The following is an 18,926-nucleotide window of genomic DNA, read 5'->3' as shown; positions in this document are numbered from 1 at the left end:
ATCCAAACCTTACTAATGATGTTGAAAATCAAATTTTTGCTTAATTTTTTTTTACTGTTTTTTAATTTTCATTTTTAAGTCACAACTAACAGGCTGAAAAATCAGATGACATTTTACAGCAGAAATTTAGATTCACTTGCTAGTCAAAACCATAAACACTATTATTATAAAGTTACAATGATAAAATTTGTTATAGAAAGAATCGAGTGGTCCAACTGTAAAACAGTGCAATTTTAGTTTGTAGTACATTTCTTACTCCCAGAGAAGAAAAAAAAATGGCACATGGTTAGTACCATGGTATCAAATGAAAACAAATTTAGGACCCATTATTATCAGGGTATCCTTATAATGTATGTCCCGTTAAGCTATTACTGTTAGTTCTGTTTTCATTTTTACTGACTTAACTTTAAAACATTTAAATAAATAACATAAATTTTGTTCTGTAAAGAATTTATTAATTATAATAGAATTTAGAATTAGAAACTTGACAATTATGAGGAAATTGATAGCAGAAAAGGTCAGAAACAGGGCACTTGGCTTGGTTTTTGCAGAAATGATACATTGTGAACTCATTCTCAAAATGTTCTGAGTAGTAGAAAAAGTTCTGATGAAAGAGCATACCAATAAATTTTGCACTTACTTTGAGGCAAGGTGTCTGTAATGCACTGTAACTCTGGCTCCTTGGCCCATTCCATCTTTGGCATGATCTGCGTCATCTCATAGTCACCATTCTCTGCCACCGACACTGGTTCACTGTTGACTGGTGTCTTTCTTAAGGTTTTCATGTGCTGTTGAACTTCCGCCAAAAGAACAGCTTGTATTGCTTCAGTTACCTGTAAAGTTTTTTTTCTTTTTTTTAATGAATTATTTTTACTGTTATCACAAATGCTTGGAGTCTTATATAAAACCCCAAATCTAGAATTTTGATTTGAATGTCTCACATAAATTGGAATGCTCCATTCCACTAAAATTACCATCTGAAACAATTGAAATGAAGTTACTGAAAATTGGCACCTAAATCATCATGCTATTCTTTTAAAAAAACCTCAATAGAATGTAAAAGGAAAGTTTAAAGGGAGTTCTCAATTCTTTCTCATAAAATATTTTCATTTATACCAGAAGATAAAGAAAATTTTAATATATCACATTGTTCTGAAAGACAGGTTTAGTTCCTCAATGTCTAGCTCTAAAACACGATTTAGCTAAAAACCCTTGATTTAAACTAGGTTTAATACAGAAAGTTAAAGACAAGACTTTAAATAGTAAATCTCACTAAACTGTGTGTACGTGTATATGGTTTTACGTGACTTAAAATACTGCAAAGCCTGCCTTCCGATTATTGTACCTACCCAGTCAAAGACCTGTGGTTGAGGGAAGGGGAAGGGAGATATTTAGCACAGGGCATCTAATCCAATATGTTCATTTTTAAAACGAAGAACCTGGGATGTGACATCCCAAGTTCCACACAGACATGGTGGACAGGCCTTCTAACCCCTGATTCTATGTCCTTAGTAGTATATGTCCTCCCAAGGTTCTATACCCTTACATCTCAGTAAAAAGCCAGTGACAGTACCTTAGCCTCTTCCTGGTAAGAGATGAGGTAAGGTCCTGGAGTTAGGTAGAGTTCAAGGAATGCCAAGACCTGAACTTGTGAGAGAAAAGGAAGGGCACTGCTGATCTAGATGAACTTGGGACACCTTTCCAATATCCTCCCCTGGCTGATAGTTAAACCTTTAACATAGCCACGTCCCAATGCCTACTCTTTTCCCTTCAAAAGCCTGTCCTCTGTCAAGATGACTCATGTTCCATAATGCCATCGTCCCCTCTGCCTTATTCCCAGTCTACCCATAGGATGCCTAGAGCTAGGGCTTTGGGACAACACCACTGAAACTGGTGATCAAGAGATGCTAATGCCCCAAACAGAGTAGATATTCATTTAAATATTTATTTAGTCCCTTTTATGTGTCCTGGTAGCATGTGAGACCTTTAGGTTCCAGGGACACTTGAGAGTTTTTGCTGATGGCAGATGCTAGGTGAACTACAGGAGTAGAAGGAACTGGGTTCTAAACTCTATTCTAGAGTTCTAAATATACAGAGCTTCCTGAAAGTATCAGAGGAGCTGCCTGATCACTGATCATCCCCCTATTCTTGTCCAGTCAAATGCTTGGTTGGGTCGTGAAAAAAGGCTAATGAATGAATGTGATTTTACTATTGCATACCAAATCTATTAACATTGTAGTACTGTGTGTCACAATACAGGTACATAATGCTTACATCGTGTGAGGAGATACTCAACACTGTGAAAGCTGTTGCATACCATGAACACAACATATAATTCTACACATTATGATACTCAATGAGTCATGTTTATTAATATCTACCATATGCTGAGATACATTGTATATTAACTATTAGCTAAGATATCTATTAACATATACTATTCTATATCACAGTAAGTGAATCATGCTTATCATGTAGATATTATGATGGGACAACCTGTATTAATTATTCATGGACAATTTTACAACACCAAATTTAGTTCATTTTAATTTTGCCACACATTTATTTGATAGCACTGCTTCCAAGACATGAATGGTGTGGTATACAGAGCTCTCAATCTGACATGAGAAGGTCCAAGTTCCTGATCTGACTATGACAGTTACTACAAATGTAACTTTTGACAAGTCACATACTTCTCTGGGACTTCATGTCCATACTTATAAAACAGTCTGTGATGCTGAGAGAGGCTAGAGTGAGAGCTTTCAATCACAGAAAGCTGTATGGAACTTGCTTCTGTTCATACCTATAAAAATCAGGAAGATATTAGAGGATATCCTCAGAACTGTAGTACATCCAGACTACGGTCTGTCCCTCAGAATGGGCAGTTTGGCCATATGCTCTCATGGGATTATGGATGCCCTCTCACAACTGTGATTTAGAAAGTCCTCTATCCACTAGATATAATATTCTACAACTTGGATCAATATTCTTTCTTTAAAAAATACAAAGATTTATGCAGCTTCAATTAACATTTCTAAATATTAGATTTATATATCATGACCATATTTTTTTTACTTGTTAAATTTTGAAACTTTTTGACATATTTGTCACTACAAATGCATATTGCAGGAATAATCAATATGAGTATCATTAAAAAGCAAGTTGAAGCAGAAACAGCAGAATAAAACATATTAACCACAATGAGCAGGATACTCAGAGCCACAAAACTTAAAAGTGAATACAGAAGGGCACATACCCAAGTGGAAACAAACTCAAAATATATACTTTGTGCTCAGTGTGAAGTCAATACAAAGAGAAATGGTACAACTTATATAAGCATATAATAATGTTACAGTATCTGGTATACAGTGAGCACTAAAACCATGCTAATGGAATTGAAATAGATATTGTATACTTTAAAAATATACACTATGGAAAGTAAAATTTAATGATAGTTTCTGACTGTCAATACTTAAGTGTCTCTAGCATATAAACAAAGTAGACAAATTTTGTAGATAGGTAGTAGGCATAGAATTTTCCCCCCAAAATACAAAATCTGTAGACATTATTTTATATAACTTTGTGATGTTAATACTGAGCGAAAATTGAAAGCACTATGGCTATAAAGCTGTCTTCCAAATGCATATACAGTTTTCCTGAAGAGACAGATATGCAAAGCATTACACGCTTATGAAGGAATGTGCAGATTTAAAATAAGGTTTAAAAATCCATTGGTTGGGAAAAGAGAGCCACATCTGGGCCATATACTTTTTACTAGAAGTATTACTATGCCATAGCAAGCTAAAAATGTTAATGGTTTTCTACCAACACATTGAAGCAGCAAAGTATTGTAAAATAGTACAGAGTATTATAAAGACTCTTAAGGGCCCCCGTGGCCTGCTTGTGGTTTCAGTGTCCAGATTTTCTGGTATAAAAACATTTTCCCAACACTCAGGCTCACACGAGCCTTTCATGTCTTGCATCATCTCCTGGAAAAGCAATACTTCTCTCAGGAGGCCTGGATGTCATGATTTCACCCACTGGTGTTAGATTATAAAATCCAAAGAACTTTAGTGCTGCTTCAGAAACATGCAAGTTAGCAACCCCAAAACCTGCTGTTGCTTCTCCAGCATTTATTTCTGTGTTGTGTATGTTTCATGTGTGAGAAACAAAAAACAATCTCCAGACAAACTCATTCATCTGCAAAATTAACTCATCCTTACCCATTCCCTTAAAGGTACACCCCCTTCAATTTCTGAAGTAGGACTATGCTCTTTTTTGCAAAATCATTCCATTACCACCTAGTGTTCCTAAAATACATTATAAAGCAGATTCAAGTTAACATGATTTGAATAACTGCTTAAATGAACAGCTTTATAAGGAATTTGAGGATTGGTTAATGAAGGATTTATATGGATACTTGCAAGAGCCTTTGTTTTTCCTGAGGGCCCCAGGAATTCTCATTCTCACTTTACACATGAGTAAAATAAATAATCAACAAGTTAAACCTATCTTCCAGACTCATTCATCAGGTTAGTGGAAGAAATGAGAGGAGAATTTTGAAGATTAAACTTCATACAGAGTGAGTAATAAATGCTCTAGTAATATTTGTCCTGCTGCCAGCATTTTACACAAGGCCATAGAATCATAGAACCTTAAGTTCTATTAGTCCAAACATATCCAAACCACATTAAAATTTATTTTAAGGTCAAATGAACAACTACAAAAGATCTTTAATTAGAGAAACTCAGGATAAATGTTTTATTGAATTCTTTTTTCCTTAAGAATTGTTTTCCCTGTTGAGAAATTCTTTGGCTACTGGGGAAAAAAAATCCCACCTTTAATAGAGACTCTTTTAGGGTAACTATAAGTATGCTGGTAAAGTCAACATATACTAATATTTATTTGATTATCACAGATGCTTTTTGAATAGCTATTCAGTCATTCATTAAATATATATTGACTGGCTACTGTCACTGGTGAAAGGGATGAGTGAGACAGGCAAAGTCCCTGGTCTCAGCAAGCTTCTGTTACAGTGAGAAGACAGAAGATAAGCAAGCAAAAAAAGCAAATGGTATAATCTCCACTAAAAGCAAACACAAAAAAGAAAATAAAACTGGATAATGTGATGGTAACTGGAGCATGGGGCAGCAAGGTATGGTGACAATATTAGATGGAGTGATCAGTGAAGACTTCTCTGAGCAGTTGGCTTTTGAGCAAAGACCCAAATGATGAATGGAAAAAATGAGAATTCCAGCCTGAGAGAATAGTAAAGTCCTGAGGTGGAAATGAGCTTTGTATGTTCTGGAAATTACAAGCAGATCAACGTGCCTAGTGAGAATGGGGGAGAATGATGAAGAAAGAGGTTAGGCGAGGGGCAAATCATGTAGGCCATGGCTTTAATAACCATCCCAACTGTGTTTATTTGGTTTTATGGTGTCAGCCCACATAATTTGTTCTGAGTTGACTTTCTTTGTTTTCCTGTAACCAAAAATAACCATTTTTAATTGGAGTTATTGCTATTCTTGTCTTGCAAATTTGACATTTATTAAGCCCATGAAGAATAAAGTTCCAATAAATATTCATCTAATCAATGCACAGATATTTATTGTACAATGTTCAAAGTTATCCACAAAAAAATCATTGAAAGAAGAAGAAAGACTTAAGTTGGACATTGAGGAAACCAGCTCTCTATATCAGATCACAGATGAAAAGGATAGAAAAATGATTTCTAATTATACCTACCAAATTCTCAAGCCTAGGGACTTTTATATCCAATTTTGAAATCAAATAATAGACATTTCTGCCACCAACTGAAACCTCAGTGGGCAATAAGTTACCTGTAACAATATAAGCATCCCTTCCTCAGCCCCCTCTATTCATGCCCCTTAACTTGGTGCATCCTTGCATGTTATTTTCCACTTTTCCCTCATTATTAGTCTCTGCGTTAGTCCTATTAAATGAAATACCCTGAAAGAAAATATGTGAGGACAAGAGTACCTACTCATGTATACTCTCAGGTAAAGCGGAGTATGAATGAACCACAGCAGCAAGGAACTCTTCCAATAACTTCAAGAACATGAACCATATCATACCTGGACAGACTGGTCTTTCCAACAGGAAATTAGCTTCAAAAGTGAAATGTCAGCTTCAGGTAGATGGGATTCACTCTTACCTAGAAATATATAGAACACATTTATATCTTCAGAGTATTAAACATGGATGCAGCCCAATGATCTTCAACCCTGATGCACATCAGAATCACCTAGGGAGCCTTTTTTTTTTTCCCACAAACACTGATGCCCAGGTTCAACTTCCAGTGATTCTGGTTTAATAGGTCCCTGGGTGAGGGTGGGGCAGGCATTAATACTTTTTAAAAGTATCTCAGATGATTTTCATATATAGCCAGAGTCAAGAAACATTAATTAACATATATATATATATATATTTCTAACAATTATACTAATACACATTCACATCAAATCAAATTCATCTTTATACCTTAAACCCATTTCTGTACCTTTTTGCCAACAAAATGCAATGACCAACATTCCCCCCAAAACAAATCACTGAATTTTACAACTCCTTCCTCATACAAATAATTCCTGAAATTCTACCTTGCCATGAATCAGTATCTATCACACAGAAAATCCTATAAAAGACTTCCTTTGATTCGTCCTTACCGAGCTACACTACTCTGATCAGTAGGTATAGCACTTATGTTTTAATTTGACTCATTTTATTATGTATTGTTTCTTTTTAAGTTTGCCCTTTTAAATGTCCTTTCTATCTATTTGCCCTAATGTTCAGTGTGAAATTTTAAGAGTGAGCTATGGCTTTGTTTATTTAAATTGATCCACAGAGTGTCCGACAGTTCCCTACACAAAAAAGCACTTAATAAGTGCCCTTTCATTAATTGAAAATGAACATATTATCATCCAAATGAAAAAAATCAATGAATTAAGGCTTTCTGATGGCTAAAGTATATTATCTAGGTGCCAGATCCAGGAGCTAGATAAGGAAGAGTGATGCAGGCTTGCGCTGGAGGGAAAATTGCTATAATTGTCTATTTAAATTAATGTATTAATGTTTGTTTGAAGTCCTGGATCAACTATTTAAGTTAGTATTAATCCAAGATGCGTTTCATTGAATTACCATTTTATATATTAATAGGTATGTGTGTGTGTGTGTATATATATCTCACATTGGTGGTGAAGGGAAATGTAATAGAAGGTATTCATATAATGTAAACTGAGAAAATGAAAGAAATATATAAGAAACTTCTGCTTATTAATATCATCATTTTCTCCTGATGGAACCTATAATGTGAATTTGAAATGTCCAAGAACAGTATGTAAAAGATGTGATATGATACAACACTGAGTTTGAAGTCGTATTTTCCATTTCTTCATGAGCACAGCACGTAACAGAGCATTTTCTTTTGAAGGCTTTCCTTGCTCCCTCTCTCACTTTGTTGACCTTGTGATTCCACCATCAAAGCTAAGTATCGGTCTCGACTGTAACTACTTACTGGCATCATGGGGTACTTCACAGCACACTTTAATATGGTGTTAAAATTTTAATATGAGATGGAAATGAGAGCCAACTTTTCTTGGCAATAACAGTGAGTTAAAGAATTAATTGTAACTTCAGGGGGAAAGATAAAAAGAAAACATCCCAGGCTTCCTCAGGCTTGGACTTTATAGAATTAATAGCATGAAGTGAATCCCTCCTTTCCCTTCACCTCCCATCTGGCGACTATAAAACATAAAACTATGTTTCCTTAGTACCTAACTGAATTTTAAATGATATAAATGCCACCTCTCAACATCAGGGAGATTGTTCAGTAATAAGATTAGTTGCTCAGCCTGCTTTGGTTGGGACAGTCATAGGAAAAGTTGGGGCCTCCTTGGCTCTGGTTAGCAAATCCCTAAGTCTCTGCAGAAACTACTTATACTGCACCTTAAATTCTAGTCTCTTTCCCAGTGTTATAAAAAAATGAAAATTAGAGCAAATAACCCTAAAAAGGCTACTATCTAAGGAGAAGGCTGGCAATCCAGACTGGATCATAAAGAGGAATCATGACTTGTAATCATAAATATGCCAAGTGGCCTGACATAGTGGAAAGAACAAGGGTATGGAATTAGATGGAGTTGGACTGGTATCCTAGCCCTTCAGCTTGTCAGCTGGTTGACTATGAGGGAGTCATCTCACTTCTCTGAGTCCCAGTTTTCCCAAGGGTAAAAGAGAGATATATCCTCCTACTGTGCACTGCTGTTTATATATTACTTGAGGTAATGTATGTAAAGTCATTGACATAATTCTTTGGACATACTAGGGGCTTAATAATTGGAAGCTATTAATAAACTCTCACTTTAAAATATCCCAAATGAATATTCTTTTCAATAGCCCTGAGAGGGCCACTGTGCAGTGTTGTTCAGGTCATCGCAATGTATTGATCATATACTGCGCAACTTTGGAAGCAAAATGCACATCAATTCTGGAATCTTATTCCCATTTTACAAATGCAGTAAATTCGGCTTTTAAAGAAGTAAAAGATACACCCAAAGCTAAGTAGTAAGTGGCAGAACTTGATCTTGAACCTTAGTGGTTTATGTCCAAAACCATTGTTCTATTTTCTATTCAACCATTAATCCAAAAGTACTTGCTTAATTCCTTTCAGGCATTGTTCTAGGAACTGGGGACACAGCAGTGAATAAAACCGTCATAAAAAACAATAACGTTCCTGGAGCTTACATTTGAGTAGCAGGAAGTAGGTGGCAAATGAAAAAAATGCTATACAGCATGTCAGATAGTGAAAAGGATTATGATAAAACAGGGAAAGGGGTAGGGTGTGCGGGGGAGAAGGGAGGGCACCTTCATTGATAAGATGGTATTTGAGGAGGAATTGAAGGATGGAGGATGGCGGTGGGGGGAAGCAGGTTGACTTGTGTGGAATCTGGAGAAAGGGCATTCTAGACAGAGGGAAAAATCAGTGCAAAGACCCTAAACCCTGCCTGTCATGTTTGAGTAAGAGTTAAAAAGCCCAGCAAAGCTGGAAGGAGTGAAGCAGGGAATGAGTACAAAGAGATGAGGTCAGATGGGGGTGTGTGTCTGATGACATAAGTAGAGCAGCCAGGTTATACAGGGCCTTGTGAGCTACCCTAAAGACTGTAGCTTTTATTCAGAGTGAAACATAAGCCACTGAAAGGTTTTAAGCAGTAGCATGAGGTTCTGACTTAGTTTCAAATAGATGACTCTGGATGTTTGGTTGGGAATAGAGTGTAGGAACCAAGAATAGGAGCAGAGGGTAGTTAGGAGGCTTCTGTATCCAGGCAAGAGGGGATGAAGGCTCACACCAGGGGGCTGGCCATGTAGGTGGAGAGAAGCAGTCAGAATCTGGGATATATTCTGGAGGTAGAACCAACATGATTCCTAAAACATTGGATGTGGGGTACAAGAAAAACGGGGAAAGTCAATATGACATTGAAGTTCTTGGCCTAAATAACTGGGAAGATTGGATTGCCATTTAATGAGATGTCAAAAATTTGGAGAAGCAGGTTTTAGAGATGAATTAGCCATTTGGCATCAAAAGAAAATCTAAACACCAAGACTGTTACTCAGAAGAATTCAAGGACCATTATATAATCTTCTGAAATAACTGTAAAACCCTCTAATATAACAATTACTTATTTGGTAATAAAGATATTGATACAGTAAATTCCCCATAAATCACATATGACCTTAATTTAATATTCAAATGTTTCCTTTGCTGAAGAGTTTCAGATTTTTCGGTATTTCAAAGATCATTTGATGAAATGTATCATATTACATGCCTTATAAGATATTTACTTTAATAACAAAATTTCATGTATATTTCAAATATAGACAGAATACAAAACTATAACCATGTAAAATACAGACTGAATCAAACAATAAACATGCACACTTCTTATTCTAAACTGTAGGGTGCTATCCAGTTATAGCACTTTTATTTCATAGAAGAAAAAAATTATTAGACTATATCTGTAACTCCTTTACCATTTCGTAAATAACCGTAGAAGCTTGAAATATTTAAAATATCATTCCCAGGACTTTTCATCTTGTTATGCACAGACTCCATTGTGAAAGAACTGTTGAAATAAGATTCAAAGGATATTATTAAAGATGTATAAAAAACATTTTGAGAAATAAATTGACAATATGACTGCATGAGCACCTTAACAAATTTGGGAATTGAACACATTATTTTTAGCAATATCTTTGACATTATTCTCTTCGGTGAATCTTTTTTCCCCACTTTAACTTACCTAAAACCCTAACACCAAATGAATTGTGAATCTTAGTTTACCAGAATTATCTTGTGATCCACTTTTACTGGAGGGGCCTTGCAACTTTAGGTTATGTGATTTGTGGCTAATGTAATAAATTTTTGAATCCTAATATGTTCATAGCTGCCAAAGAATTATCCCCAGGTACCATCAGGACTTGATGAAAACAGGGTTCACCCTAGTCCAGTGATTCAATGAGAGGAAATTCAGATACTATCCAGGGATATTCTCATAGGCAGATAGCTCTTTCCTTAAAATTCAGTTTCGTCACACACACTCAGTTGTTAAGCATACAAAGATTTCTCCACCTTTACAACCACAGTGAAATGTTAGCAAAATGGCCAAATTTATTGGAAGGATTTGGAGTGACAAATCCAATACACATTATTTTAATTTCCTTATATATAACATGCAGTCTCCAATAGCAGATCAAATCTGAAATGGCTTATTTAGGGAAGCAGTCTCTAATCCTGACACCTCCATTCAATAATTTGTTTTAATGAAGAATTTTATAAAGATTAACTAATGTGTGGCAATGATTTTAAGGCCATTTAATGGAAACATGCTGAAAGCCCTTAATCTCCCCTAAAGGGCACCAGATATATCCTTCACATCCTGTATTCAGTATCTGGAACAAACTCAGAATGAAAACCTCTGGCGACAATAACTGAGTCCCTCATCTGCTCTGTGGGATCATGATTAGGCTAACAAATATAAGTTGTTTTTAAGAATTTGAAAACATCTTGATGATCACCTATTCTATTCATCTCATTTTGTAAATGAGGAAAGCAAGGCCCAGAGGGGCTAAGTGACTAGTCCAAAGCCACATGACTAGTTTAACAACAAAACCAGGGTTCATTCTCAGGTTTTCAGGCTTGGCTGACTACAATTTGTTTTCATACTTTAGGTGTTATTTACTTTTCTTAGTAATAGAAAGAAAAGTGCCTAACTGAAATTAAAATACATATATATTATATCTATATAAATTATAAATATGAAGTTATATATTATATAAGTATATATATATATATATATATATATATATATATATATATATATATATATATATATATATATATATAGTAATGAACAGAAGAAAAGAAAATAGAGGAAAATTAAGGATATGAATCATGGAAATTCACCAGTCTCTGTTTTCTCATTATTAGGGCCACCAAACAGAAAATGGAAAACCCTATAGCATAGAAGCATTGTAATGATAGGGAGCTTAACACTGAATCTACATAATCCATATGGATTTGCTACCAGACTGTAGGTTCACTGAAGGCAGGAACTCTATTATCTAGTACCTGACACAGATATTTGTTGAACTGAGCTCTTACCAAAGAATAGAAATGTCAAGGACTATTTACCACCATGTACTGAGCAGTTCAAACAGCACATCTTCTAAGAAGGCTTTCTGATGGTTTCATCTCACACTAATTATTCTCTTTACTCTGACCACCTATAATACTTACCTATACTACAACTGTTTCTCCTTGTTCCTTCAGTGTTTTCTACTTATTTCATGTGCATTATCTTCATCATTTCAATTAGTTCCTACCCAAATGAGACATTTATTTATATTTCCTCTATGAGCTAGTGCTAAGGACATATTCAGTAAGCACTTGATGAATTGAATCCAATCTTCTAACATTAGACTACGAAAAAGTATATTGAATTTTAGCAGTGGGAGAAGGTAAACACAGAGTCAAGGTTAGCAATCAGGTTCTGGAGTTAGACTGATGCCCAGCCTTGAATCAGCTTATAAGGCTCTGAATTAATATTGGGGTTGATACTTTCTCTCCATAAGCCTCAATATCCTCATCTATACAATAAGCAAAATGATCGTACCTATACCCCAGCTTTGCTGTGCACATGAAGTGAAATCATGTATGTAAAGGGCTTACATGGTGACTAGTATATATTAAACACTCAAAAAACAATGCCTATTATTACTAAACTGTACTTTCTATAAATGAATTAATGATAACCTCTTCTATTTTAATATGCCGAAGTATGAGTTAAACAGTGGGATTTGAGGTACAAAATTTTCAAATTTTTCCTTTCCTGATGATATGTGAAGTATATCATCATAGGCATTTATTTAAATGTTTTTTGTTCATACTTAATTCACAACAAGTATAATGGATTTCAAGGTGTGTGTGAATCTATCTACCTAGCTATCTATCTATTGAATCATTCAGCATCCAGTACTGTGAATTTCCTAGCACATATTATGAGAGCAATGGATATTTGTTGGACAAATAAATTTCAAAATATATAGATTTATTGCCCAAAGTAGTCTCCAATCTCAAAGAATTAAAAGGAAGATTTTCTTAAAATTGTTTTGAGCTAAAGATGTTGCATATTTACTCTTCATCTAAAGGAAAGAAGGAAGGAAGGTAGGAAGGAAGGAAGGAAAGAAGGAAGGAAGAAAGGAAGGAAGGAAAGGAGGGAGGGAGGGGGGAGGAGGGAGGCTAGAGAGCTAAATATAACAAATAATGATAATTTTTTTTAATGTCGTAAATAAGAATAGTCAAAATCTCTAAGCATGTCTTACCTGTCAATTCCACATGCCAGTTCTAAAGGCATGTTAACTAACTTATTAACTAAAAATAGTTTGCTCAATAAGTAAACTATAGTGTTTGGCTCTTGCAAAGAATCAGAATTACTTTCCGGTCTTCTTGGCATCCCAGCCTGATTTGGAAGAGTGGAAGTGTATTTATTTGACAAGTCCAAAACTTTTCTGGAAAATAAATTTACTTTTGAATAGTCTTTTTTCATTTCAGCATTGCATAAATCCCAACCTGGCAGCATCAATGAGAAATGATCTTCATTTGAAGCAAGTCCTAAAGAAACGGGACCCTGAAGCTTTAAAATATTGAGATGCTCAATGCAAAGATTGTCTAATTCTTTATCCACTCCCCATGGCAAAAGGCAAGATAGGAGCAATTTAGCTGTGTCTATTGTGAGGTTGGCATTGACTTTTCTAGATTGCTTAGGGTGCATCTTTTTGGAGCTCTTTATTTTCTTCTGCCTTTTAATGCCATCATTTTCTTCTGATAACTTCATGGTATTTTCTCCTTGGGCTGGGCTTTCACTAACAGGCTTGGCTTGTGCCTCCACTGAGAGAGGACCACAGGAAGTTTTATTTCTTTTCAGTGTCAGTGTTTTCTTCTCTACTGTGCTTTTGGCTCTTCTCAGGATCTCACTGCCATAGAATGAACTGGAAGGGTCAACATCACAGATTGGAGTTGGCAGCAAAAGTTCAACAAGGTTTTCCAGATCAAATAGAAGGATATGAAAACCAATGTTACTCCATTTTGTCTTCACAGGCAAGACATTAAAAGGTCCTGAGAAAGACTTGGCATCAGCGACCTAAGAGAGATTTTAAAAATTTATGTGTCAAAGTTATTTTTAAGTGATTTTATTAAAGGTTCCATGATATTAAAATGGCATAAAAAGAAATTAAGTAGCAGTACAACCCAAGGCATTTTAATTTTTTGCCTTAGCTATAAAAATTCCCCTCTAAATTCAACATTCTATATTCTAATTTTTTTGATAAACTTTTCCTTTCTAAAACTTTCATTTTTTCCTCTAAAAAATATAAATTAGGCCTATAGAGTAAGATGGCATCAGATTAACTTCCTTCCAGATATACTTTCATATCTTCTTATCAATATAGCCATGAAAACATACAATAGGGGAAAAGTGGGTATGAAAATTGAGAAGAACAGTTAGAACACCTGCAATAATTTAAGAAGTCTTTTAACAAAAATGGTCTCTCCAAATTTGTATAAAATGTTTAATAATTGGAAGTAACCTAAATGTGAACCAGTATCAAATTGCTTTTTTTATTTTAAAGGCTTGCCTTGTGGACTTGCATTTGTTCTTTCTCTGTCTAAGATGATTTTGCCCTAGATACTGGCATGGTGGGCTCCCACAATTCAGCTATGTTCCTGCTCATTTAGGGTGCCTTACTTGAGTACCATATACTCTCATGCCAACCTATTACTCTCTATCCTCTTCCTTGCTTTTTTTTTCTTCATAGTACTAATTATTACCTTATATTATATGAAATATTTATTTGTTTACTGTATATTTTCCCCAATATCATTCAAACTCCACCCCTGGTGTTTTGTGCATCCCTTTGTTCCCAATGCCTATAAAATAATGCGACTATACAGTATTATTATTACTATACAGTATTATAAATATTTGTTGAATGAACAATTAGTATATACATACAATGGAATATCATCCAAATATCTTTAAATGATAGTGTACAACTATATTTTTTTGGGAAAATGTGTTCTATTAGGCAGGAAAAAAACCCTTTTTGTAAAACTATGTGTGTGGGACTTCCCTGGTGGCACAGTGGTTAAGAATCCGCCTGCCAATGCAGGGGACATGGGTTTGAGCCCTGGTCCGAGAAGATCCCACATGCCGTGGAGAAGCTAAGCCCATGCGCCACAACTACTGAGCCTAAGCTCTAGAGCCTGTGAGCCACAACTACTGATTCCGCGTGCCACGACTGCTGAAGCCCGTGCACCTAGGGCCCATGCTCCACAATAAGAGAAGCCACCGCAATGAGAAGCCTGCGCACTGCAACGAAGAGTAGACCCTGCTTGCTGCAACTAGAGAAAGCCCACATGCAGCAACGAAGACCCAATGCAGCCAAAAAATAAATTAAAAAAAAAAAAACCTACGTACGGATATGTAGATATATTTAAAGGTTGATATAATACATACATATGTACATATATAAATATATGTATATAATAATATATAACATATCATATATTGTGTATTATTTATGTTCACTATAATGGTAATATAAATATATATGTGTATTTAGTCACAAGGGACAGATACCAGAATGTTGACAACAGTTAATTGGGAAGAGGGGATTAAAATGATGTTATTTATACTTTAGGGGGTTTTGTTTTGTTTCTTTGATTAGTTTTTTGAAATTTTTCAGTGATGATATATTTTAAAATATTAAAAAAATTTAAAAACCATTAAAAGTTTTTAAGTAAAAAAGCAAAATGGGGGCAACCTTAAAAAGCACATTTTTTTTCACCAGTAAGATAAGGGATTGCAAGGCAGAAATAGAGACACAGATGTAGAGAACAAATGTATGGACACCAAGGGGGGCAAGTGGGGAGGGGTGGTGGGATGAATTGGGAGATTGGGATCGACATGTATACACTGATGTGTATAAAATAGATAACTAATAAGGACCTGCTGTATAAAAAACTTTTTAAAATGATAAGGGATAATACAATTATTATTATTAATTTTTAGATGTTGGGGTAGGAGTTTATTAATTTATTTATTTTTGCTGTGTTGCATCTTCGTTTCTGTGCGAGGGCTTTCTCTAGTTGTGGCAAGCGGGGGCCACTCTTCATCGCGGTGCACGGGCCTCTCACTATCGTGGCCTCTCTTGCTGCGGAGCACAGGCTCCAGACGCGCAGGCTCAGTAGTTGTGGCTCATGGGCCTAGTTGCTCTGCGGTATGTGGGATCCTCCCAGACAAGGGCTCAAACCCGTGTCCCCTGCATTAGCAGGCAGATTCTCAATCACTGTGCCACCAGGGAAGCCCTTATTTTTTTAAAACATCTTTATTGGAGTATAATTGCTTTACAATAGTGTGTTAGTTTCTGCTTTATAACAAAGTGAATCAGCTATACTTGCAAATCAAAAAAAGTACTATATAGATTGAAAAATGGGCAAATAGCATCAATAGCAATTCATAAATAATAACATTCAAAGTAAAATATAAAACATGTTTACCACCAGTGGTGATCAAAAAGTGAAATTAAGATAAAAATAACATTCACTACCTATTGATTTCACAAAGGGAGTTTCTTACATTATTTTGTAATGTTTAATACACACAAATAATATATAAACCATACATTTAGTCTTTTTAGGATCATCATGTTGTATACTAAGAAACATGGATAAAACTAGGGAGCATCATTATTCATAATTGACCCAAACTAGAAACAACCTACATGTCCATCAACAGTGGAATGGATAGAGACACTGTGATGTATTCATGCCATGGAAAAATATACAATGAAAATGAAAGAGCTGTAGACATTTAACAACATGTATAAAATGTATGAATCCACCCATGTAATGTTGACTAAAGATGCCAGACACAAAATAATTAACTGTTAAATAAAAAAAAAAAAAAAAAACGAACAAAAAAAGACAGGAGCAAAGAAACCAATAGTGTTTAAGGAAGCATTCATAGATTATAAATCTATAAGGATAGTAATTACATTTGGAGGGCAGGGAGGACATAATTTCTGGGGTGCTGAATGTTTTATTACTTTATGTAGTGATCATGCAGGTGTGTGCTTTGTGGCAATTTACTGAGCTGTACATTTTTGTCCTGTGTTCTCTTTATTTTTTCTATATGTGTTACACATTTCATTGTAAACAAATAATGTAACTTAAATGTTAAAGAAATATTAACAATGTGTCCCCATCTTGGTTAAAAAAATAGAACCTGCTCTGATTCGATACCCCTGCCTACTGTCAGAGGTTAAATACTATCTTGAATTCCATGTTTATGATTTATTTGCTTTCAGTTAATGTCCTAATCTTAAATATTATTCCTAATTAATCTATTTGATTCTGCATATTCTCAATTTTCATGAAAATATGATTATGCTGTTTATAATTTTCCATGATTTGCTTTATTCATGCTGAATTTTGCGATTGTGAGATTCATATTTGTTGATGATTACAGCTGTATTTCTTTCATTTTTACCACTATAAAGTATTATACTATATGATAACTACAGTTTTTTCATTTAAATGGATATTTAAATTATCTTCAAGATTTAGTATTACAAAAAGAAAAAAAGGCACAGTGAATATTCTTCTGTTGAAGACTTTCTTCTGGTGCACATCTGCAAAAATTCCTAGAGTGACATTGATAATTCATAGGATACGCACTTCAACTCTGTTAGATTTTCCCAAATAATTGTATCAATTTGTAAGTCTCAGTAGCGCTGTATAAAGAGTTTCCATGCTCCACATCCTTATTAATACAGGATCTCATTTTTGTCAATATGGGGATATAAGATGGTATCCCTTGTAGTTTTAATTTTCATTTTTAAAATTACTACCATTAATTACCACTGCAATATTTCATTAGCTTTTCACAATTGTTCTAAAAGTGTCTACCTATGGCTTCTATAAACTTTCTTTTGTCTTTTCCTTATTGATTTTTAGGGTTATACATTCATTCTAGAGGTAATCTTTTGTTGGTTATGTGGTCCAAATACTTCTATTTGTGGCCTGTCGTTTCTCTATTTTTAATAGTGTTTTATGATGAACACTGAATTCCTATTTTAATGCTATCAAATTTATGAAATATTTACTTTAAAAAATTATAGGTATCCAGAGGATATAAAATTATTTACCTTTTTTTTCTCCAAAATTTAAAGTTCCATACAACTTTTCAATTCTTTCATACTTTTCTCCTTCATATTTGTGTTTGGTTCACAATTGGGAATAATTTTCATGTTTTTTAAAATTTTGACATTCAATTATTCCAGCATTATTTGTGAATTTATCCTTTTCTCACTGATCTCTGTTCCCTGGGACATTAATCAATTTATCTATGACTGCACAATACTCCATTGTCTAACAGCTTATGAAAAGACTTTAGGAGGTGGTTGGGTAGTTTCTCCTCTCCTGTTCTTTTACTCTTTTATATAAATTTGAGGATGTTTATCAAATTCCAGATTATATCTCCCACTTATTTAGACAGTGCTTAATTTCTTTTGATAGTTTTATAATTGTTCAAAATGATGTTTATATTATTTGCCTATAATTTTTAAACTTTCTGTAACACCTATAACTATGGGTCCTTTTTCATTTCTGATATTATTTTTGTTGCTTTTGTTTCTTTCTTGCCAGAAGTTTGTCAGTTTTTATTTTCTTTTCAAAGAATCAACTTTGACTTTGTTCATCATCTCAATGGAATCATGTTTTTCTTAGGAGATAGTTTCGCTGAGTATACCGTTTTAACTTATTCTCTCACAGCAATTTTAAGGCATTATTCTGCAGTCTTCTGGTTTCCTTTGATGTGGTTGATGTGTCACACAGAGAGCTGATAGTCTGTCACTCCATCTGGCCTTTCTCTCTGCTGCTTTTTAGATCTTGTCTTTAATATTCTGTGTAGAATCACAGAATCACTGTGATTCTTCTAGGTGTGTATGTTTTCCCCCAATCTTTCTTACACTGTACCTGAGTATTCCTAACCTTCGTTAATTTTGTGAAGTTCTCAGACTCGTCTTTTTGAATATCTTTTTCTCTATCCTATTATCCCCTTATGGAACTCTGATTAGCTATTTGTCACTCTATCTCCTTTCATGTTTTTCATCTCTTTGTCTCTCTGTGTCACATGCTGGGAAATCACTTCAGAATTTCTTCTAATTTGCCAGTTTTTTTCCCCCCTGTCTCTATTGTGTCATTTAACCTATCCATGGATTTTCTAATTTCAACTTTTACATTTTTCATTTCTAGAAGTTTTATTTGACATATTGGTCATTTTTTAGTCAGTTATTTC

At 34.6% G+C, this 18,926-nt stretch overlaps 1 protein-coding gene across 1 annotated transcript in view; it reads right to left on the bottom strand.

The window, feature by feature from the left end:
• WDR72 (WD repeat domain 72) overlaps nt 1-18,926 on the bottom strand; it is a 202,426-nt gene that overhangs the window by 78,912 nt on the left and 104,588 nt on the right. The window contains exons 14-17 of the mRNA XM_067030726.1: nt 12,892-13,709; nt 10,042-10,133; nt 6,096-6,175; nt 641-833 (exon numbers count right to left, since the gene is read on the bottom strand). Of these exons, the coding sequence (XP_066886827.1) occupies nt 641-833; nt 6,096-6,175; nt 10,042-10,133; nt 12,892-13,709 (1,183 nt within the window). The remainder of the gene's footprint in view (nt 1-640; nt 834-6,095; nt 6,176-10,041; nt 10,134-12,891; nt 13,710-18,926) is intronic.

The sequence above is a fragment of the Kogia breviceps genome, chromosome 3, assembly GCF_026419965.1.
Source record: "Kogia breviceps isolate mKogBre1 chromosome 3, mKogBre1 haplotype 1, whole genome shotgun sequence".
NCBI lineage: Eukaryota > Metazoa > Chordata > Mammalia > Artiodactyla > Physeteridae > Kogia > Kogia breviceps.
This window is presented reverse-complemented; position numbering and strand designations above follow the sequence as displayed.